Genomic DNA, 23529 nt, shown 5'->3' with positions numbered 1-23529 from the left:
TAGTGAAGCCACACAGTTTGCTACAAAAGGATTTTTCTTCTGAACAGTGCAGTTTTTAAATCTTAGCTCAAAATCTTGCTTTAAAGGTCTAGCTTTGCGAAGCTGTTCAGAAAGTAAGAGTGTCATTGTCTTCAGCCTGCCAGAGAAGGGTTTTCCATGCTAAGAGTATATCCACAGAACACCTTCCCAACATGTGCTCCACCCATTTTTTTGCAAGCGCTCCATGATCACTCTTCAAGGTTATCAGCAGTAAATTCTTACAAATACACTTACACAATACTGAGTCAACAAGCTGTGACCTCCGCATCCTCCTTTTTCCAAACAACCTCCAAGGAAATGATTTGCATTCCTCAATAGGCCAGTGGGGGTGTATGCTAAAGCAGCTGAGGTCAAAATATTTCTTGTTGTCATCGTTTTTTTTTTTTTTTTCTTTCCAGAAAAACAGGAAAGCTGAGGATGGAATCTTTATTTGCACTTTAAAGGCTTCGTTGCCACTGAACAGTACTTTTCTTCTATGGGGCTAGGAAAATGTTTCTTCACCTTGTAAACAAAATACGCAAATTCATGCCTGACCTTTAAGTGAAGAGGCTCACACAGCGTGAATAGAGGGGCTTGAGTGATTGTTTTAGGCATTAGTGTTTTGGTGTTAGGGATCAATTACTGTGCCATTTGTATTGGGATCTGTGCATACACCATGTAGATATCCAACGCCTACGTGTAATCCCTTAGTCAACCAAGCCATTGCTATACTTGAGATGTTAATCCTTTTCCTTCTCTTAAGTATTTGTGCTTGTGTTTGTAATCTGGATCGCTAGATATTTCGGTTCATTTTACTTCTTGTATAATTGTATAGCAAGTCAGATGTCATCTAAGGACTTTGAAGTTTACTTCTTATTGATTTGTGAATATGGGGAAAAGAGGAGCATTATTTTCTTTTTCTTAAAATGAAAACACGCAAAACTTTAAGAAATGAGAAGGGTAAAATATCTGGGAGTAACACTTTGCTGAAAATCAGTACTTCACTTCTGTAATCTGCAATAACTAGAAGTCAGATTAAGTCAAGTATCTTTGAATACAGTCCAGGCTTGCTATGTACTTTTTACCTCTGTTTCATAACAGGTTTCCTATACAGTTATGTTCTGTTTTCATTGCTCTTAACGTTTACACATGTGCATCAAGTGCATCTAGTCTGTAGAGTAAGCCATTCAGTTACTTGCTTATCGGTGAACTCTGCTGCTGTGTGTGTAGGCCTATCATAGGAACTGGAGACACTCAAGTACTTAGAGAAGGCAGCTAAAAGGAGCAGATAATTCAGAAATACATGTTCTTGCCAAACTTCCTGTTTGAGTTGGCTGCCTTTAACTTCTTGGGCACTGAGCTTTTTTGTTTGTTTGTTTGTTTGGGTTTATCCCTGACTCCACAGTGATGTGTACAAGTCGCCATGTGACTGTGATATCAGTTTCAGAAATTTATGTTACCACTGCTAGATGCATGATTGATTGGTTATTTATATACTTATATATAGGCAGCTGATAACATTTTTTTCAGTATTTATGTTACTGAGTGTGCTGAGATCTGAAAGCTTTATCAAATGCCACATTTCAGTCTGTTTCTCTGAGTAGTATTTCAGCTATTAAAAATCCCCTAACAAGATGTGGTCTGCATCTCTCAGTAAGAAGAGGCAAATGGATCTGACCTGAGAGCCCTTGCCCAGCCCTGAAGTCCCATTTTATTTTACCTTCTTGCTCTGAATGCCATGCTACATCACAACTGCACAGTGCAAAGTGAGCAAACTGAAGAGCTGCTTGCTTTTACACCAGAGTGGAAGGCATTATTTCAATAGGTGTCATCCAAAATCTTGGAAGTATATATTATAGGCAGGATGGATATTAGCAATGAAGCTTCTTAAATTGTTACTTTGGCCAAAAGTAGGAATGTGCTTAATCTAAGGAATAATTTAAAATTCAGCTACAGAGGAAAGAACGAGCAGTGCAGCTTCAGGTAACTTCTTGTCTATTTGCCATGGTCAGAATAATAGAAGTCACCTATTTAGGTTTGTAACCTGTGAGGTTTGTACATCACAGTTACCCAGCTGCAGCCCAGGTTCCTGAAATGCAATGTTTTTGAGACATACTGTAAATGACAGAAAAGCAAGATGTGCTTTTTTCGTCTTTCCCTCATTTCACCTTAATCACTTTGATTATGGGTTCTGTGAGGTTTTCCTCTTCCCTTCCCATTTCTCTTTATTGCTGCTTCTTCTGTGCCGTAGGGTCTTGCACTGAGCTCTGTGCTGTAGTTGCAAGTAACAAAGCTATAAGGGTAACTTCTGCTCCCTTCCTCCTACTGCTGTCATTGCAGGAGTTCACCTACACGCATTGCAAGTTCATCTGCATGCTTTCTTAGGATATAACATAAGTATATTGAAAAAAATATTTTGAAAATGAATGAGCTGTGAAGCAATCCTGGAGTAAAGGGAATGACTTTGTGGTGGTAGAGGGAATAGGCGTAGTGAGGATAAGAGGGTAGCACAGGTTCTACACCTCTGGTTTTTGGAGATGTCAGGTCATGTGAAGTTGTGGCATTAGCTGAAGATCTTTTTTTTTTTTTTTGTGAGTGCTTGGCTTACCTTCTGCTAGCGTTGAAATATGCAATAGAGAGCAGAAGATACCATTAGAAGATACGGGACAACTCCTTGGAAAATTTTACTGTTAGACTTCAATTTCATTAGTTCAGCATCTCTGTTTATGTAATTTTTACATATGCTTTCTAGCTGTGAATGTATATTGAATTCAAAAGGATGGAGAAAAATCTGAAGTGTTGTGGGAGAGGTGGTTTACTGAACTGCGCCTGCATTACAGTCTGGTTGTGCGTTCAATAAACCATTAGAAAAGAGCATGTAAATTCTGTTTTATAGAGAAGCAGCCGCTACATGACGTTTGCAGCCCCTGAAATAATGCAGCCGTACTCTGAAATATTTAGTGTATGAAACAGGACTGAGACCCCTGTGTAGGAGACAAGGAGTGTTCCAAGACACAGCATAGAGAAACACATCAGCTACGTGCTCGTGAGACGAATATATTCGTCACAGTATTGAAACATGAGGTGTGGTGCCTATCAATGTTCTGTTTGTTTCACAGTGTTGCCTGTCGACGGTGTGTTGTGGTCGGTAATGGAGGAGTACTTCGAAATAAGACGTTAGGGGGGAAAATTGACTCATATGATGTGATAATAAGGTAAATGGTATTTATTTTTCTTTTTTTTTTTTTCTACATGTAGATATTAAATATATAGTAAGTCAATAGCGTTAGAGTCCAGCCCTGCCTCTTACCTTCAACACCATGCTCGTCTTCCCCTTTGTGCTGGCACATTCATTGCTTGGAGTGGATTTCTTTTGGAGTCCACCTCAGGGTACTCATCATCCACAATATAATACCGATGCTTGTATCTTTTCCTCAAACACACTGTCTCATACTGGAAGTATACCAGAGGATGCTGGGTCTGAAGAAGAGGCGTCTGGTTCAGGGAAACAAAGGAAGCCTTAGAGGGGAACAGGCAAGAAGGGAGGAATTCAAATGCCAAACAATCTGAAAACAGACTGTTGGGCTAATTTCTAATGGAAGCCAAGATAGTAACTAACTAAACAGTCTTTCTGCCAGCAGCTGTCCTGTCAAATGGTGTGTCCTCTTTCAGTAAAACTTCTGAGCTGCCATTTCAGTTTCTGCTTTGCTGTTGTCTCAGTCTCATTTTTCTTACTTTGCCATCAGTTATACAAGGAAGATCCATTAATTATTTTGACCTTATTTTCAAGTATTTGGATTTAATTCTTCAATTTAAAAGCTCCCCTTAGATGCCTCTACTCTTCTTAGAATAGAAATCCATATATGCCAGTGTTACACACTTTAAAGCAGTTATTTCTAAAGCCAAAACTGCTTTGGAATTACATTACCTATTTGTTTACTGTGAACGAACAAAAAAGTGGTGTTTATGTTCTGTATTTAAAACATGTTCTGATTAAAACTTTGAAGTGTTGCCTTGTCTACATGCCTTGTTTTGTAAACATTTGCTCCCAAGCAGCACACCTCCTATTGTGAGCAGTGAGTTGTATTGGCAGGAATGGGGTGTAGAGAAACTGTGCCTGTGCGCTCCAAAGAGTATGCAATGCAGCCACCAAGCAAAATCTACAAGATAAAGAGTTAAACACAGCCTCTTTGGCACCTCAGAGCAAAAGAGACTTTACCCACCTGCCTCCTGCTTTACTAATCTGCTGTATTTCAAAGCAGTGGCAGCTGTGCAGGTATTTTTTTGAAGGGGGGAGGGGGGGAAAAGCTATAAACAAAGATGAATGAGTGTCAGGTATACAGTCATAATTGCTGTTGCCATGTAGATAGTGAAAAGTATTAAAACATTCTTGAATTGCCTCTCAAGCCATCTAATATTATGGATGGAGCGGTCAGTAATTCTCCAAGCCAGGTATTCTCCTAGATCATCTTCAGTTGCTGTGCTTGAGACAAAATCAGAAGGTCTTTTGTTTGAGTGACATACGATAAGCAATCGTACAGTTGTACTCTAAACCACCTTGGCTGTGCTCCCGTGTGTTCTTGATCCTGCTGGGTTAGCAGGTGAGTGCAGGAGGCACCTGATAACTGCTCATCTGCCATGTAACGTGATAAGTGAAAGCCAGGGCAATAAACCCTTGCACACCTGGACGTGCTGCCTGCCTTGCAGACTTGCGTGTGTGCCAACCGCTGCACAGAAAGGATGCGTGTCTGGAGTAGTCATTGCCATTTCTGTGTCTCTGTTCTTTCCAGAATGAATAATGGCCCTGTTATAGGCTACGAAGAGGATGTTGGGAGAAGGACGACTTTCCGCCTTTCCTACCCAGAATCCATCTTTTCAGATCCAATCCACTACGACCCAAATACTACTGTTGTTATTATCGTCTTCAAACCACGTGATTTAAAGTGGCTTTGGGAGATATTAGGCGGTCAGAAAATAGTGAGTGTAATTACACATTTTTGCGCTCAGCTTGCCATGTATCTCTCCTGTGAGGTACTTGGTTTGCTTTTAACCTTAGCTCTCCTGGCTGGGGACCGTACTGCATCTGTCAAGTCTGCTCAGTTTCCCTTTCCCTCGTATGCCTCTATCCTTTCTCACTCCCACATTTAATCAGTTCTTCACCCCAAAGCAGTGTTCTTGGAAATTTCTTTTAATTCTCTTCTAGCACTGCTTCATATTCTAACACAAATGCTCCAGCTGTTTCCTATGTTATTTTATCCTGTGCACTTGGTGAAATTGCAGAATAATGTTAACAGGGACCTCTCTTGGAAGTCTTGAGACCAAACCCCTGCTCAAATAAAATGGGACGAAGTTCAAAGCCATACCTGTTTCTGAGGGCTTTGTCCAGAAAAGGTTTGATTATTTCCAGGGATATTTTGACAATCTCTCTTTCAGTGCTGCACTACTCTTGCAGAAAGGATTTCTCTTGAGCAATGAGCATTCAGGATCTGTCTGGTCCTGTCTCTTTTTTTTTTTTTTTCCTTTTCTTTTTTTTCCCCTCTTGTAAACCTCTACCACTTATTGGAAGATGAGCTGAACAAACCCTCCTCATACCCTTCTCGCATTGCATGTTGTGCACTCTGGCCTCCTGTACTGAGCTTGCCCCTGATCAGTGTTCTCTTATGCTGTTACTGTGGGCAGTCTAAAAGGCTGTTTGTGAGACCACAGGCAGGTGCAGTACTTGAGAATGATTGCTTCTCTCTGTTGCTCCCTATGCTTTTGTTAAAGGAGCCAAGTATACAGTGAGCATTTATTACCTCCAGGGCATGGTGATGGTGTGTGTTGTTGTCCACCATGGACATTTCTGCAAAGCCAGCCAACCAGCCCAGCCTCTACTGCTGCAGGAGGTGATCCTGTTGCAAGAGTACAGTTTTGGTGTATATCTTTGAGTTCTTGAAGGTTCACTGTTTTTCTTCTTCCTCAAACACCTACCTTTAGATTTTGCTTTGGTTAGAATCAGAGTTGCAACAAAAACAAAATCAACTGTTAAAAATAGCAGTAAATAACATGTATTTATTTATCCGTTGCAGAGTGCTAAAGGCTTTTGGAAGAAACCAGCTCTGAACATGATATACAAATCTAATCAAATCAGGATTCTTGATCCTAGCATCACCAGAAAAACAGCTTATGATTGGCTTCGTTTCCCAACAAGATTTCCCAAAAAAGAGGTAAGCTTTCCTTGTTTTTGCCTGTAAAAGCGGCATGCATCCAAAAAAGTAATTATTTCTTCATTGTAGCACACCATTAAAATATCAATTCAGGATCATATTACATTAGCTTGGGTTTAGGTGATGCTCAGAGACAAAAAGACTAAGTTGAGAAAATAGCTAGTCTTGTGTGCTAAATCTCTCTTATGGAGTCAATCACTAGTATTAAATGAGACAACATTGTAGACAGATAATTCCTTTTACAAAATAGGGGAAACCAGGCAGGTATTGGAACATGGTGGATCTGTGGAGACTCTAGAAATATTAAAGAGTTCTGAGTTACTAAATGAAGGGATTGTTTTTCTTATTTAAAAACAGAATGAAACCACCAACAAAAAGGCAAGGAGAGCCTGTAATTCTAACACTGCTGCAGTTTTGTTCTGCTGAGGGTGGGCAGGGAAACAGCCCCACGTTAATGGCACGTATCTAACTGCATTCTTGTTACTCAGTGATTTGATGCCAAACATTGTAATGGGTAAATTAAGAATTTGGATATAAAAAATACATTTAAATCTTATCTCTTATCATCTGGCTGGAGGATGTTTTGGATGAAAGTTAAGGCTTCAGGCTGGAGAGCTCATTTGTGTAGTCGTGACTGACCATACGCTATGTAATACAGATGCTTGTATGAGTGCTGTTCCCTGGGGTCATGGTCATTACACAGAGATGCTTCATCAAGATTACCTGACAAGTGTGGGAACTTCTGACAATTTGTGGAGTAATCTACAAGATGCTTTCCAGGGCTTCTTGGCATTTTAGTTTTTCAGTTGAGGATAAGAAGAGGGCAACCCAGAAGCTGGAGGTCGATCAGTCTCCTCAAGGGCCCAATACGTCCATGGCATTTGTGGCTTCAGAAATCCATTCTGTTAGTTTACATAAAGCTCCCCTGTCAGTGTGAGTAAAAGTAGGATCGGTGCTGTCAGTGAGCCAAGCAGATGTGTGTGATGTTCCAGAGCTAATGCAAAGTGCAGGCTGCTCTGTCCCTTTGAACAAAGGGCATGCTTTCTGCTCCTCTCCTGCTCAGAGCTGGAGCAGTCTATGTCCATGGTAGGACGTAGTTCCCCTTTCTGCCTCCTCTGTATCCCCTTGCTCCATCCTTTGGGGTTTTGGAGCCTCTCATCCCAGGTGGCAGCAATAGCTGTGTTCAAGTCCTCAGTTTTGTCATTTCACAGAGGTGTGTTGTGTAGCATGTCTGTGTGGTACTGCCTTTGCTGTCCTGTGCTTCAGCCCCCTCTGCCTGGAGGAGATACCATAGACAGTTGTTACTTTCCCTGCTGTTGCTGCATTTCCATTAAGCCAAAATTATTTTCCTTGTTTGTGCATTTCTGCCCAGTCCAGCAAGCAATTCTCTATTAGTAACTATGATGGTGTTAACTGAGCCAGGAAAAACAACTGTAAAATCGGATGTGAACAAACACCATTGTATGCCAGGATATTTCTAGGGCATGCTAGGAACACTTAAGTGGCAGCAGTTCTGCTTAGCAGAATCTGCAGAAAATCAGTTTGCTTGATCAAGGCTTCTTCCTTTGCCATGTTCAAGGGTTTCTCTGAGGTTTGGTTGAACAAAAAATCATGCTTAAAGCATGACAGTATATTTTAAAAGCAGTTTTGATTTTCATTAGTGTATTCTTCTGAGCTGTATGCTTATGGTAGCCAGAGGTGAAGAGAGTTAGTTTGCAGCTGGTGATATTCCTGAGATTTCCAACTAGCAGTATTCCTGACATGTAACATTCCTGTAATAATTTTGGGGTACTGATAAGTGCACCACAATGTTATGCTACTGGCCCCTTTTGGAAGGCTGTTCTGTTTGGCAGGACCCGTGGGCAATGGTGTGTATTTTAATTTGATGTTATTGTCATAACAGAAGGCATAACAAGTGCACCCCCCCCCCCCCCAAAATAACATAAAATATGATAGTCCAATATTGTGATTTTAATTAGGCTTGCAGAATTGATGTTAGTAATGTGTTTGGTTTTTTTTCCAAGGGTTTTGTTTCTATATCATACAGCAGAAATAAATACTTTTTCTCACAGAATACATCTACTCTTTCTCCACCCAGAATTTCCCACTTCTGGTTTGTGTGCTTTGTTTTCGGAGGCAAATAAACTGAGCCTTGAGTAAAAGTTGAAAACAGGATGTGATTTTTTTTTTTTTTCTCAGCTGGAGTTTGACTGCAACTACTGGAAGTGTTCAGCTCATTTGGTCTCTGAATTCACAGAATTCAGGATCATTAAGGTTGGAAATGACCTCCAAGATCATCTTGTCCAACCATCAGCCCATCTCAACCATGCCCACTAACCATGTTCCATGTTCCTCAGTGCCACATCTACATGGCTCTTGAACACCTCCAGGGATGGTGATTCCACCACCTCCTTAGACAGCCCGTGCCAATGCCTCTTTTGTTTTAGCTAAACCAGGCATGTCTGCCTGAACATTTTGTCCATTTCTGGGGAGTTTCTCCTCTAAAATTCATCAGCTGTAATCTAATGACAGATCACTTCATTGTACAAATCCTGCCTAATTTAATTCCTCTTTATTTTAGCTACTGCTAGAACAATCATGTATGTTATTGCAGAATAAGACAGTTGCAATGAGTTGTTCTCTGGTCTCTTATAAGAAGTGTACATTTTCAGCTAGATACTTCTATTTTTAAGCAGTTGAATCACTTGTTTATCACCTGCTCTTGACGTTTTATGTTGCATTTACTTCTGAGCTATCAACTGTAGGGAAACATGAGCAGTTTTATCTACAGTTTACTTTCCTCTAATGGAAATAGTGTGGGAAGGTCTAAAGCTGTTCCTCAGGAATTTCACTGCTCTGAAAAAGTTGAAATGTAGCCAACTTAATGCAGCAATAACATTCATGTTCTTTAGTTTGGCAGTGTGAAGATTTGAAGTGTATCATGTTTGTCTGGATCTCCAACACCTAGAAATGTATGAAAGCATCTGACAATTCAGTCAAAGTTAATGGAGGAGACATGTTCTGCAATGCGTTGAGGTCAAGCCAATTTCATGAAAGTGGGTTTCTGAGCAGAATGATGGAGAGACTTTGCCGATTCCTCTACTGAGGGAAGGCCACGGTGCGTGCTCAGCCCTTGTTAGAAACCAGAGAAGCCAACGTGATGCTGACCTGACAAGTATACTTGCCATGGAATTGCTGCAGGCAGCACCATACTCCTTAGGAGGCAGTAGGGGGTCCAAATACAAAGCCAAATGTCTGCAGAAGAGCTTGGTTCCCTGATACTGACTGCCTTTTTTCTTATCTTTGCTATTCATGTGAAGCTGCTAGTTGTTTATGTATGCATGTTGTTTGTGTTTTGTTTTAGAAACCCAAGCATCCAACAACGGGGCTAATTGCCATTACACTAGCATTTCATATCTGTCATGAAGTTCACCTGGCGGGCTTCAAATATGACTTCACTGACAGGAACAGTTCTTTGCACTACTATGGCAACGAAACAATGTCTCAGATGATGCAGGTAACGCACATTTGTTTATGCTGAGGGGCATGCTTAGGGAAATACAGCTGGCAAGTGAGGAAGGCAATGCAGTTAGATAAAAGGAACTGCAGGTTGGAAAGGCTTCCCATCTTCTCTGCTGCTCATGCGTTTTTATAGCTTAATGTCTCTTAACCTCTGCTGTTGCTTCTGAAAAATGTGGATAATAATATTTGTGTCCCTCAAGCTACACTTTATTCTGTAGCGTATCTGTGTTAATTTGTCCATTTGTGTGTTGTTTTCCTTTAATGATGGCTGCACAGCTCTCGTCTACAAAGGCATATTTGCTAGCACCGTTAGAACATGAGTAGGCACTGTTCACATTTCCATTCTTTTTCTTTGGCAGCTACTTGCAAAAGTGATCACAATGATCACAGATCACAGAAGTTTCTTTAATAAAAAAATTGAAAAATAAAGGAAGGAGTGAAAGACCTATAAGCTTGCAGTTAGGAAGAGAGATGAATTTCAGAAATGAAAAGCAGAAAAGCAGCTCGTAAAAAGGGATAGGAGAAGGAACGACTTCCAGCAGGGAGAAGCCACAGCTCACCAGAGGAGGAAGCAGCAGGAGGCTGGCAGACATCAGCAAAGCCTCTTGCTCCTGCAGAGAAGGGCTTTGCTACAGCTATGTCTCTGGTTTTTGTCTCTTCTCATGCCTTCTTCTCTGTACTCCAAGCATCTTCATCTCGACCCTTTACCTCAGTGTGAGCAGTTTCCTCTTACACATGCACACCCAGTGTGGTACACTGATTCCATGTGGGACCTATTTTATCTCCTCCTCCCTCTTCTGAAGAGGAAGGATGAGGCAACATCCATAGGACATCGTATCTCTCTGGGGAGTCCTAGGTACCCTCTGCTCAAAACTGTTTTTTCTTTGACACTGAGCTCACCTTTAATTTGAGGTTCCTCTCTGCAGGTGATTTTCAGTAAGCTAACCTGATGTACCAGGTTCTTTGCATTCTCTGCTGTCTGCAGTGGAGGCCTTCTGGGTTTCCTTGTGCTGTCCTCAGGTTACTCAGTGATCTCTTATGTATTCAGGATCCTGCATGATAGAGCACTAAAAATGAGTTAGTTTTGGCTTGCTGGAAAGCTGACTGGCAGTACATGTTGAAGCTGCAAGTGAGCACACTTTGAGAACTGTGTTTGAGCTTTGAGAGCTACTTGTTTTCTGATTGCTTGTGTTGCAAAAGTGGTTAAGCAGCTGTTGCCTCTGAGCGCAGAGATGAGGTGGGAGAGCTGGTAAAGGAAGGATGTCCATGAGACCATTTCCTTATCAGTTTGGTTTGTGTCCTAATAGAAAGTCTAGTCTAGTTTTGAGCTGTGGGGTCACTTATCTGTTTTCTTGGAAGGCCATAGCACAGCCAATACTAGGAAGTCTTTTCCCCAGCTCTTAGCATCTTCTTTCATGGGAATTTAGGAGGAATGAGCAATGAGGTGATATTTCTGGTAATACGTTGTATTTAATTTTTTAATGATGATTATTCCCTCACATCTCCTTAGAATGAATACCATGACATCAGCGCTGAGCAGAAATTCTTGAAGAAGCTTATAGACAAGAACTTTGTGGTCAATTTGACGTGAAAGCTGGATGGAAAATATGAAGAATAATCACTATTTTCAAGATTTCAAAATGTTTTATTTTTTGTATGACATTTTTATTTTTTAAGTGCAACATAACTGTTTACTGTTGAAAAACAGCACGGAAACCTCATAAGGCAGAAGCTTCTTCTAAGCCAGAGGATAATGGACTATTCCAAGCTGAGCTAACTGAATTTCTGTGAAGCTATTTAATGGGAAAAACACAAAACTTTCAGCTGAAAGTATCAGGGATGTATAAAAATGTGATTCACATTGCTTATTTATCAGCAAGAACTTTTTTCCAAATGGTTACTTCTCTGGAATACCTTCTTTTCTAATGTCCTCCAAAAGGATTACACTGTTAAGAGACTGAGACAACTATTCAAGTAGTGGATGGATGTCAATGCTTGAATCTTGTAATACGAAAGTGGCTTTACAAGCGATGCCTTCAAGTCATTACTGTGTGTTTGGGAGAAGGGGAAACATGCAAACGTACAGATTTCAATCTGCCCTCCTCCTGAGCAGAGGACATCCATCTTCTGTGAAGAAGCCACAACCTGCACTGGTCATCAACTCTGAACTGCTGTCTGTGTGTGCCAAAGGTGAAGACCCTTTGGTCTGTTTACTGGAGATGCTGGCATTGACAATGCTCATGTTGTACCAGTTTATGGAAAAAAACATATGACCTGTGCTGTGCTTCCAATAAATTTTACGGTTTTTGACTTCTCTTAGAATAGAGGGAGTTTGAAGACTGAAGCTTTGTCTCGACTGCTTGTGTCTCTTGCTTCCCCCAAATGACAACAGGAATGTGAGCTCAGACAGAGATGTTCACACTTGAGTTTAACCTTAGAGGCACAGGTTTTTGGATTTCCAGACTTCAGGATAGAATCTAGTATGTCTTTCTGTTCTCCTGCAAGAATGACAATATATTTTTCCAACTGTAATCCTCTTTCTCGCATGCTGCAAAGCATTTACAACTCTGACATGCATAAGTACGAACAATAAATGTTCCTGTCTTCAGCAGCAGAATGTACTGGACACTGTAAGACTGCATCAGCTGAATTACTGTTTGGCTACCGTTTACATCTCTCGAGGTTTAAATGATGTGGCTGAGCTAAATCAGTGGGCATTTATATGGGAGTTTAATGGAGACATTTATTGGGAAGATTGTGTTTCCTGTATTGATTTGTTTCAGACACTCTACCAAATAAGTTGTATTTGCCTGGGAATGTACTTGACAACTTTTAAAATGAAAGAACAAGTAGAATTCCATTCTGAATCTTTCACAGGATCTATTTATATATCTTTTTATAGAGTCAGGCTTTTTTGGGAAGATCTTTATATTTATCTACTGATCGTACCTGAAGAAAACACTAAAATCTGTTTCAAAAAAGTCTTCGAAGTGGATAGAAAAAATTTGTTGCTTTTTAATAAAAAGACACAAAGATGTAGTACATCTGGAACCAGTACAAGCAATTACAATATGATCTCAAGCCTCTAGCAGGTCCTGAGCACAGTGTTGTCTTTTTCAGGAGCTGAGCATTGCAAGAGTACTGATCCCAGTTCCTTTGCTGCAGCAGTGTAGAGGAGTAAGCACTGGAGTGACTGAAGAGCCATCATATCTTTTTCTTATTTCTCTTGCAGAGTGCAATTGGTGATTTAAAAAAAATCCTGATAGCTTCTCTAGCTCCTTGGCTCTGCCACTTGGCAGCTGCTCAGTGCAGTGTGACTTTGGAGGCAAGCCACTGCCAAAGAAAAGGTGGCTTGTGCTGTTGTACGCTGTTTTTACCTAGTGACTCCTGGCTTCTGTTCAATTTCAAGCAAATGGGACATATTTAAAATAACTGCAGATGTCATAAAAATGTGCATCCCAGTGTGGCACGAGGAGGTGGTAGTTCAGCCATGATGGTGCTTCTGCATGGAGGGGCCCCTCAAACAGCTGTGTGCAGGTGGCAGCAGGGGCAGAAGGAGCATGCTGGAGGATCAGGTCAGGTACCTCTGCTGCAGGAGTGGAGGAAACCAGAAGTAATTGAAGGGAGTGTATAAGCAGGAGGGGGAATGGCTGTTTACAAGGGTGGATAGTGATAGGAAATGGGGGGAATGGTCTTAAACTGAGACAGGAAAGTTTAGGTTGGATATCGGGAGGAAGTTTTTCACTCAGAGGGTGGTGACGGACTGAACAGGTTGCCCAAGGAGGCTGTGGATGCCCCATCCCTGGAGGCATTCAAGGCCAGGCTGGATGTGGCTCTGGGCAGCCTGGTCTGCTGGTTGGCAACCCTGCACACAGCAGGGGGGGGGTGAAACCAGATGATCATTGTGGTCCTTTTCAACCCAGGCCATTCTGTGATTCTGTGATAAAGTAGCAGAAGTGGTCTTACTTAAAAATCTGAACAGAAAAAGGTGGAGTTCTGCACCAGAAAACAGTGACGCTGCCTTTAGCTCTGTCAGCATCTATGCCTCATGTTTACCTCAGTCACTTAGAAAGTGTTCATGACTATGCAGCACCAGCCCTGCACTGATTCAGACTACTGACGGCAAATCCACAAGAAAACAAAAGGGCAAGGAAAGGTGTTTCATGCAGCTGGCAGTGCTGAGCTTTCTTTGCACAGAAGTCCTTGCAGGAGTCTCACTATGCTGAGGACAGACAAAATAGCTGGTAAAAAGGACTTCATAGCAAACAGATGGTGTTCCCAAATTCATTTTTTACTTACAGTAGTCTCCTTTATTCTCATTTTTAATCACATCGCTGTTATGGTCTCTCTAAGCTTCTTTTCTGACACTGGATATTGTAAATGTGCTCAAAATGCTGCCTGCAGGCATTTATCCCTATCAGCTGCTGTTTTTTTATTTCTCCTCCGTGAGTCTTCCCTTGTTCATGACTTTCTCCTTCCGATAATTAGGCAGTACTCCTGTGCATGCTTTCTGCCCACATCTCTCTCTCCTGCAGGAACACTGAGTCCACATGGGCTGAGGCTGCTGTCATGGCAGGGGGACTCTGCCATATTCAGAGCCAGGCGTGTTTGCTTGGGCATGAAGCAAGATTTGATAGTACTGATAAACAGTAGGCACTGTTTTTTTTTAAAAAAGGACAGCTGGCAGTCCAGCAGCTTTTATCTTCAGCAATTAGCAGTGAGCTAATTGGTTTTCATTGGTTTTCTCCCTTAAATGTTTTAGAAGGGTTCTGTGTATACTGGCCCTGCTTTGTCAGTGTCATACCACCTCACATGGCCACTTCTGCTATTCTGCCTTGAGAACAGACTTCTATGTGGACTTCTTGAGGGCAGGAATTAATGTATTTACTTGGTCAATAATGTCTGCAGATTGTGGTGCCTATTTTATCTGGGTCACGTTTTCAATGGTAGCATGTAATATCAAAGGTTGGCCTTAGGGCTTTAAAATTTTGTTATATAATAACAGAAGGGCTACAATGCATACCTCAAATACTTCTTATTTTTTGCCTTTCCAAAGGCAAGGTTTCTGCACTGAAATTTTCCTTTGAAAGCTGCCCATTACTTTGATTACATCATCAGTGGAGAAGCTGTCAAATTGTGAATCCCAAGGTGCTCAACCCCTATTTTTGTGTGTGTAGTAGCGTGTCTCCACAGGTATGAGTACCCTGTGAAGTTTCTTTCTGAATCTATTGCAAAGTCAGATGGTTTCACCACTGCTTCTTCTCTTCCTCTTCCCCAGCAGTGGACTGAAGCTCACACCAGCAGCATCTTGCAGCAGAGATGCTCCTGTGTTTTATCTGCTAGCCCTACAAAATGCTGCACCGTTAGAAAGACCTCACTCTGAAGTACCGAAGTACACACAAGTAGCAAGCTGGATAACATCCATCAGCCCAAGTTCTGTTTGGCCCAGACCCTTAGGGAGCCTGTTTGTTTTTGCCAGTATCTTTACTGTAATAATTAAAGGAAACACTGAGTTACTAGATAAGGAAGGTCACAAATTATTGCACTGAATATGAACTGGACAGTGCCTAACAGATTCAGCTAAATCACATTTCTCATGGCTGCTTGTTGAGAACAACACAGAATCACAGCTTTTGTGTTTATTGATCAGTGAGTGTATGGTACCTCTTGTTTCCTGTGCCAGGATTCTTTTTTTAGCAGTGCAGGTAATAAAGTACTGTCACTTCTAAGCGGAGCCTGATCTTAAGACCATGCAAAGCTCAACGTCTGTTTCTGATATAGGTTAGTACTTCATTATTTTATTTGCAATTTGTCTCAAGTTTATGTGCCTTTAAAGTGTCAACTGTGTTTTGAAGGCTTTCTTATGGATGTTTCAAGTGAAATTTTGAATGCTACGGATGGAAAGCAATTATTTATCTGTGAATAAATGGTGTTAAGATGTTACTTTCAAGTTGGTTTTTTTTTCGTTTTTTTTTTTTTTTTTTTTTTTTGGCAAGGTCTGTGCTGTTTATGCCCAATCCCATTATTAGCTCTGTGTAAAGTAAATACAGCCTTCTCAGATGTGGTATCACGTTTCAGAACAAACCTTTGTGGTTAGAAGGGCAAACAGAGCTTAAAATGCTTGAGCCTTGGTTACACCAAGCTGTGCTGCAGGTAGAAATATTGCTCTGGACTGATTAACAGCAAAACTGGACATGGTATTAGTGGGTAAGATCAAGACAAACATCCTCTTGAAACTGCTTCATGGCTTTCTGATCTTATCTTACTTGGTTCTTTCAGGAGAATGCTAAAATGAAAGACAGTTAACTAAGAAGATGGTGTGTGATGAAAGACACAGGGTACTAGGAAGGGATAGGAAGGGATTGGGTACTGATTGCAATGTTCCACTCCTTTTTTTTCCCTCCCCTGCTATGCCAGCATCTTCAGGGCGGTTCAAAAAGCAGTTTCCTGCCACAAGTGGTGGGTATTTAGCGTATTCATGTTGGTAGTGCCCTTTAAGGATGGAGGAAATGCTCGTCTTGAAGCGAGGTTGGGGTGGCACACCCTGGGCTGTAACTTACTCTCTGCAGTGGAACTGCAGTTTATCACTGAACTAGATCAGTGAGAAATTAGTTGCCACTTTCGCACCAGCTTGTTGCCATGAGTGAACAACAGGATGAGGGGACGTGGATGGAGTGTGAAAAGTTGTTTCCACACCGTAGGAATGTAGCACACATCTCTTAGCCTGGCATCCCACAGCCAACGTTGACTTTTTGGCTGAGTACAGCACCTACCAGCCCATCCCACATATATCCAATCTCTCAGCTCCCCTCCTTTCTTACCCCTGTGCCTTTTTCAGTGGCAGACCTTCACTGTGCTGTCCCACTTCAACCTTGCTGTGTGCTGAGCCAGCCATGCCACCACAAGGGAGCTGGAGGAAATCAGTCCTTGTGGCCTGGTACATGAAGTTGATGGGTTGAATGTTCCTTCTAACGACTTTGCTTAATGAAGAGAGGATCCATTTTTCTTTTTCTTTCTTTCTTTTTTTTTTTAAAGATATTTAATAAGATATTTTTTTTTTTTTCAAATCAGTACAAAAATTTTAAATACAAAATTATTTGCTTTTGACATATCTCATATATTCTGGAAACATACCGAAGTCACCAGTGGCTGGTAAGCTGTCCGTCTGTTCCTGCCAACGTTCCATAAAATTTCTGAGATAAAGCACCACATTATATCACTGGAGTCCTTAGTCAATGTCAGACTGCATTAAACTCTGTATTTAAATAACAGTAATGCCAGTTAAATCCAATTTTAGTTCTGCATGAAAAATCTAGTTCATTTTTGAATCAAAAGCAGTAGCGTTAGCTAAGACATGGAGGAAGTGAGGAGCAACTCTTAACGTAAGTGTGTGATGTGCAGCACTGTACAGGGAAACACAGAGAAGGACACTGTCGTTTTTTAAATTACTACTCTTGAGGTGAGATTAGCACCATTGATGAACAGACAGTTCTTGCATAAAAGTCGCTTTTCCCAGATACAGAAAAGATTTGAGGCCTGCGGATTCTCCTAGACAATTGGTAACATATAAATAGGGATTGGAAATCAGCCGTTAGATAAAACGAAATTCACGGATGAATTTGTGTGATCAGCATTGCGGGTAAGGTTACTGGTTGATCTCAGGCGATGAGTTAGTTAGTTAGCAAACAGAGCTACTTCTGCTTTGCCTAGTCATGGAAGAGTAAACTGATTCCATTTTGGCTGAGAGGCAGAATATGTGTGCCCTTTTGCAAGCTGGACAGACTGCAGGTTTTTAGCACGAATATGGGAATCCATGCTAATTTATACCACCCTGCTGCATTGCCATGTGTCGGCTATGATGTCTTAATCACGTGGCATAATGCAAACAGTGAAGTCCTTACATTTGCTCTGATCTACCGCATCTGCTTCAACGGTGCGAGTACAGATGGAGGCTTTTTGAAGGTGTTGTGGTGTTTGGGGGTGAACCCAGTGCCTGCTGGAGTAAAGCGGTGTGCTGAATCCAGAGACCCCTGGAGAAAGCTCTCAGGGAACGGTTCTGCTGTCAGTATTCTTTTTCCATAATAAACAAATTGCTTAGGAAGAACAAAAACGAACCTGTAGGTATATCTTACATAAAGGGAAGAGAAGGAAAGCTCTCCAGTAAGAGAACCTCCGCTTGTCAGGCAGCCCTGCTGTTGAAAAAAACCCACCACCACCAAAATCCCCCCAAACAAATAAAAAGCCACTCATTTTTTTCCATGTAATTGGAGACTGACCTACTCTGTTTTCAGTCACTGTTTTTCATCTCATAACTGTGATCAATGCATCAGTCAAATACACAGCAGGAGTGAGTGACAAAAACTGATTTGAACCTTAATATTGCATTATTGTGATGAAATGAAGCACGGCATCACAGAAATATATAATGTACAGCTAATATGTCCCCCTTGGGTACGAAACAACTGTTTATGAACCTGATACACGCCTTTAAATATGTTCACCACGCTTTTTTTTTTTTTTTATATCTAGCTGTGCATGTTAAACTTTGTATTTTCTTTTTAACAGAATGGTCCAAAACGGTCATTAAATGCATCTTTTGTGGTATAAGAGTTTGAAGCAGAGAAGAAAGGCTTAGATTTGTGAATGTGTGTGTGTGTGTGTGTGTGTCTGGTTTTTGTTTTACATGGGATACAATAAATATCCTGAAAAAGATGAGTGAACGTATTGCCCAGCATAGAGTCCTGCTGCCTGCTCGGATGGCATCTGAACATAAACCTTGTCTCCGTGCATCAGCTGAACAACAGCACTCCCAGAGGCTTGGTCCAGGAAGCCCTTCTTGTACTCATCGTAGGTGTACATCAGTGGCTCGTTGTTCTTGAACAAAGCCACCCAGACGCTAGCACCTTTACAGTGAACATGGTAGGCAAAGTAGTAGATCCCGGGGATCTCACAGGTAAAGATCCCTGTTGCAGGGTTGTAGTTTTGACGGCCGTTGTAGAGGAGCTTGTCAAACTTCACGGGCACACCGACTCGGGGGAAGGGAGTGAGGAGCTCTGCTGTGAACGCAGGCATCTCGTAGACAGCGCCGCCGGCCTTGCCCTTCTTGCCTGCATAGCCATAGGGGGGCTTGAGGCCATCTATTCCTGGTCCTACCTCGGGCAGGTACTGTCCCGCAGCCGGTGGAGTCGGGGGGATGATTACTGGGGGTCCAGGTGGCCCAGGGGGACCGGGAGGCCCCTGGAGACCTGGCTGGCCGGGGGGACCAAGTGCCCCAGGCTTCCCTGGAGGGCCTTGCAGCCCTGCAGCTCCAGGTTTTCCCACGCCAGGAAAGCCAGGAGGACCGGGTTGGCCAGGCTCCCCCTTGGCCCCTGGCAGCCCTGGGGGGCCGATAGGGCCACTGGGCCCTGCAATGCCTGGGATGCCTGAGGGGCCCTGAAGGCCCTGGGCACCAGGCAGCCCCGGCTCACCCTTTGGCCCCACCAGCCCCGGGACACCTGGTAGCCCCGGCAAGCCCTTGTGCCCTGCTTCTCCCTTGGGCCCAGTAGGGCCTGGCAGCCCCCTCAGCCCTGGAGCTCCCACTTCCCCAGGAAAGCCTGGCTTCCCTGGGAACCCCTGCAGGCCTGGTTCGCCTTTGGGGCCCACCGGTCCTGGTGGCCCCACAGCGCCGCCTTCTCCTTTGGGTCCTGGGAAACCAACAGCACCTGGAGGGCCCATGATGCCCGGCAGGCCTGGTTGGCCAGGCTCCCCTGGTGGCCCCCCCATGCCCGGCGGCCCTGCATGGCCTTTCTCCCCCTTGGGCCCCAGAGGACCAGGCAGGCCACCTACCCCACGCTCACCTTTGGGGCCTGGAAAGCCTGGCTTACCAACCCCAGGGAGACCTGGAGGGCCTGGCAAGCCTGGCAAGCCTTGCTCCCCTTTGCCACCTGGGAAACCTGGCTGACCAGGGATGCCATCTTGGCCGGGTTTGCCAACACCAGGCAGGCCAGGAGGTCCTTGCATCCCAGGGACACCCGGAGGCCCCTGCAGCCCCAGCTCACCTGGGGGACCAGGCTTGCCCACAGGGCCCTGAGGGCCAGGGAACCCCACCATACCTGGCTTCCCCACCCCTGGCAGACCCACAGGGCCAGGGGGACCAGGCAGCCCAGGTGGGCCCTTCAGCCCTGGCAAACCCGGGATCCCAACACCCTTCTCCCCTTTTGGACCAGGGATCCCAGGGACCCCTGGGGGACCTTTCATCCCAGGCTCACCCTTTGGTCCTGGCTGTCCCTGCAGCCCCGGAGCACCCGCTTTCCCTATTCCTGGGAGTCCATGAGGTCCTGGTGGTCCCTGTGGCCCCGGTATCCCCATGGGCCCAACCTCTCCTTTCGGCCCCATCTCCCCTCTTGGTCCAGGTGGTCCCATCACCCCTGGCTTCCCAGGCATCCCTGGCAAACCCGGCTTCCCAATTCCTGGATATCCTTGCGGACCCGGTTTTCCTTTGGCTCCTGGCACTCCATGACCTGGCAATCCTGGTGGCCCTGGTGGTCCTCTTGGTCCAGGCTCACCAGGGGGGCCTTGCTCACCCCTTAAGCTGCGCATGGGTATTTCTGTGTAGGAGAAGAAAGAAAAAGGAGAAGGTAGGAGTGTGAATTGTATGAATCGAATGATGGTTGTACGATGTACAATTCACAACAGTTGAAAAACACAAAGGCAATTTTGAACTGAGCCTGCTTCATATGGTACCTCTTGGTTTTGTGGTAGCTGGAAAAGTCCAGAAAATTACTGGCTGATGTTTGCAATTAAGAAGATGTTCTTGCTGTTTTGCTTACTTCCAACTTGTGTTTCTGTTTATATGAAAGAATTGTTTTGCATCCTCTCTGTTTGCTTTTTTTTTTTTTCACATAAGAGCCATTTAATAGCATTTTCCATGTGTACAATATTAAGCAGAGAAATCTGACTTTTCTCCTGTATTACTGTAGACTAACTTGTGAGTAACTAACTTTCAGAAGGACGCAGAAGCTGTGTGGTGTGATTGTGTAGTAGTAGTTTTGGCATCAGAGTACTGTTGCTGGGAGGGCTTACATTAGCGAGATCAATACAATAAAGTTGTATCAGTAAGAAATTTATGTGTTGGTATGACTGCCAACACCAAGGCTTTAGCTTCCTTTAAGATATTACTGGAAACCTGCAGCCTCACTCAGCATTGCTAAGCTCTCAAAAGTTTTTGGCATAGATATGGCTAATTAGAGCTCCCTTGAAACACTTCATAAAATGCTTTATATTATCCCAAACCACGTTTTTATTTGTGTATGTGATCATGCAGCATTTCAGGTGAAGGTGGTGCCACATGGGAGCAGTTGTGCTGGTGTCTGGTTGCTTTTTTGTTCTGTAACGTGAGAAGAATAATGTGAGAATATAAAGTGAGAGTTTGAGGTTCAATGAAAGAAGAGGTTTCGGGGCAAGAGATCTAACTGTTCTTTAGGAGGGGAAAACCCTCTCTCTGCATGTTTTGAGTTTTATGCACACAGAAAATGTCCTTTGCTCACAAGATGGTTTGGTTTTACCGCAGAGTTATTCTTGTTCAGATACTCCAGAAATAGACCCTGAAATCCTCCCTCTGCCACTGAAGCCAGTGGAGACTGTTGTTACTCTGAACTTTTAAAACACAAAGCATTAACCAGCTGAGGTCGCACAGACACATGCTGTCTCCAAAAGGGTTGTGTGGGCATTGCTAGTTTGGATGTTTTTTGTTGCTTTCTTAAGTATCCTCATATTTTCCAAACTTTCTTTACTGAATACTGAAAACACTTGTAGGTGCAGGACTGTGTAGTAAGTCCTGTGTGTTCAGCACTTCAGTCCCATAGATAATCGACAGAAAGATGACTTAGAGAATCAAAAAAGCAAATGTATGCCACATCCAGCTGACAGCAGCCCACTCACCCAGGGGCAAACACTGATGTGCAGAGTGTGACAGGGCCAGGCTGATGAGGGACCTGCCTACCTTTTTCTTTCTTGGCACCCATGTCTTTGCCAAGCATTGGCACCTGGGGAACCTCCTTCATGTACTGAGGCAGGTGGGGGTACTCCTTGCCATACTGCATGTGGGGCACCTCCTTGCCCATGTGCTGCATTGGGATGCCTTCCTTGCCCAGCGGCATGTGAGGTACTTGTTGTCCGAGGGCTTGGTACTGGGGCACCTGGGGCGGCAGCTGCTTGATTCCATAGTAGACACCACCATGAGTGGACTTTACCAGCTGCAGGGAAATAGCAAGAGCCACTGCCAACAGCTGTGTGGGAATGAGCAGCACGGCCATCACCTGTAGGAAAACAGAAAAAAATCAGTTGGCAGAGATTGTTTTCAGCTGTTATGAAGGCTTTGGACCATGTAGTGACATCTTGCTTAATTCTCACATTTTGCTCCTGCTCTGAGTTCTCTGTTAATTTGCATTTGGAGAAGGGCCTGCTCTTTTTGTAGAACATTATCCTTCACTTCCTCTGAAATCTAATCTTTCAGTGGTGATTAATATGTCATTATTACTGAGGAGGGGTAATTTAAAACTGTGTAGGAAACAAGGATGTAATCATCAGTTGGGTGTATGACAGGAGAGCAATGGATGTTGCGTACCTTGACTTTAGCAAGGTCTGGCACTGTCTCCTGCAACATCTTTGTAATGAAACTTAGAAAATGCGGGATAGATGAGTGGACAGTGAGGTGGATTGAGAAGTGTCTGACTGGCAGCACTCAGAGGGCTGTCAGTGTCACATAGCCTGGTTGGAGGCCTGTAACTAGCAGTGTTTCCCAGGGGTCAGTGTTGAGTCTGGTATTGTTCAACATCTTCATGAGCAATCTGAATGAATGGATGAAGTCTGCCAAGTTTGCTGTTTATATAAAGCTTGGAGGAGCAGCTGACACACCAGAAGGCTGTGCTGCCATTCAACAAGACCTGGACACGCTGGAGAGTTGGGCAGAGAGGAACCTAATGAGATTCAACAAGACAAGTGTAGTCTTGCACCTGTGGAGGAATAACTGCATGCATCTGTACAAGTTAGGAGCTGATGTGCTGAAGAAAAGCTTTGCCAAGAAGGACCTGGAGGTCCTGGCTGACAACAGGTTGGTCATGAGCCAGCAGTGTGACCTTGTAGCCAAGAAGGCCAATGGTATCCTGAGATGCATTACATGAGTGTGGCCACCAGGTTGAAGGAGGTGATCCTCCCCCTCTGTTCTGCCCTGGTAAGGCCACATCCTGGAATACCGTGTCCAGTTCTGGGCTCCCTGTTTTAAGAAAGACAGGAATCTCATAGAAAGAGTCCAGTGGAGGGTAACAGAGATGATGAGGGACCTGGAGCATCTCACTTATGAGGAAACACTGAGAGACCTGGGACTCTTCTGTCTGGAGAAGGTGGAGGCGGTATCTCAGCACTGTAAGTGCAGGAGTCAAATGGATGGGGCCAGGCTTTTTTCATTGGTGCCCAGTGGCAGGACAAGGAGCAACAGTGCATCTGGAACTCGGGAAGTTCCATACAAACACTGTGAAGGACTTCTGTACTGTGAAGGTGACGGAGCAGTGGCACAGGCTGCCAGAGAGATGGTGGAGTCTCCTCTGGAGATATTCTAGCCCTGTCCAGACACTTTGCTGTGCATCCTGCACAGGTACAGCCTGTAGGATGCACAGGATGTTTTAGCAGTGGGATTGGACTCAGTAACCTCTAGAAGACCCTTCCAACTCCTATGACTATGAGTTGTGATTCTGCCATTTCCCTATTTCTGCTCTTCAGGAGGCTTTTCTTTCTGTCGATGTTGACA

General features: G+C 43.6%; 2 protein-coding genes across 11 annotated transcripts in view; one reads left to right on the top strand and one right to left on the bottom strand.

Moving 5' to 3' along the window:
* ST3GAL6 (ST3 beta-galactoside alpha-2,3-sialyltransferase 6) overlaps positions 1-12994 on the top strand; it is a 42856-nt gene extending 29862 nt beyond the window's left edge. For 7 of the 9 annotated variants that reach the window (XM_042866674.1, XM_042866677.1, XM_042866675.1 and 4 more), the window contains exons 7-11: positions 3138-3233; positions 4809-4995; positions 6087-6224; positions 9589-9741; positions 11257-12994. In XM_042866674.1, the coding sequence (XP_042722608.1) occupies positions 3138-3233; positions 4809-4995; positions 6087-6224; positions 9589-9741; positions 11257-11337 (655 nt within the window). In that variant the 3' untranslated portion in view covers positions 11338-12994. The remainder of the gene's footprint in view (positions 1-3137; positions 3234-4808; positions 4996-6086; positions 6225-9588; positions 9742-11256) is intronic. The other 2 variants (XM_042866672.1, XM_042866670.1) reach the window with 2 other exon arrangements.
* Positions 12995-16984: 3990 nt separating this feature from the next.
* COL8A1 (collagen type VIII alpha 1 chain) overlaps positions 16985-23529 on the bottom strand; it is an 85255-nt gene continuing 78710 nt past the window's right edge. For both annotated transcript variants that reach the window (XM_042867503.1, XM_042867504.1), the window contains 2 exons: positions 21727-22042; positions 16985-20332 (listed from right to left, as the gene is read on the bottom strand). In XM_042867503.1, the coding sequence (XP_042723437.1) occupies positions 18426-20332; positions 21727-22039 (2220 nt within the window). In that variant the 5' untranslated portion in view covers positions 22040-22042 and the 3' untranslated portion in view covers positions 16985-18425. The remainder of the gene's footprint in view (positions 20333-21726; positions 22043-23529) is intronic.

This window comes from Lagopus leucura, unplaced genomic scaffold, assembly GCF_019238085.1.
Source record: "Lagopus leucura isolate 7727_CA_CO unplaced genomic scaffold, USGS_WTPT01 Super-Scaffold_100001, whole genome shotgun sequence".
Taxonomy (NCBI): Eukaryota; Metazoa; Chordata; class Aves; order Galliformes; family Phasianidae; genus Lagopus; species Lagopus leucura.
Note: the sequence above shows the minus strand (reverse complement) of the source record. Positions and strands in the feature narration are given on the sequence as shown.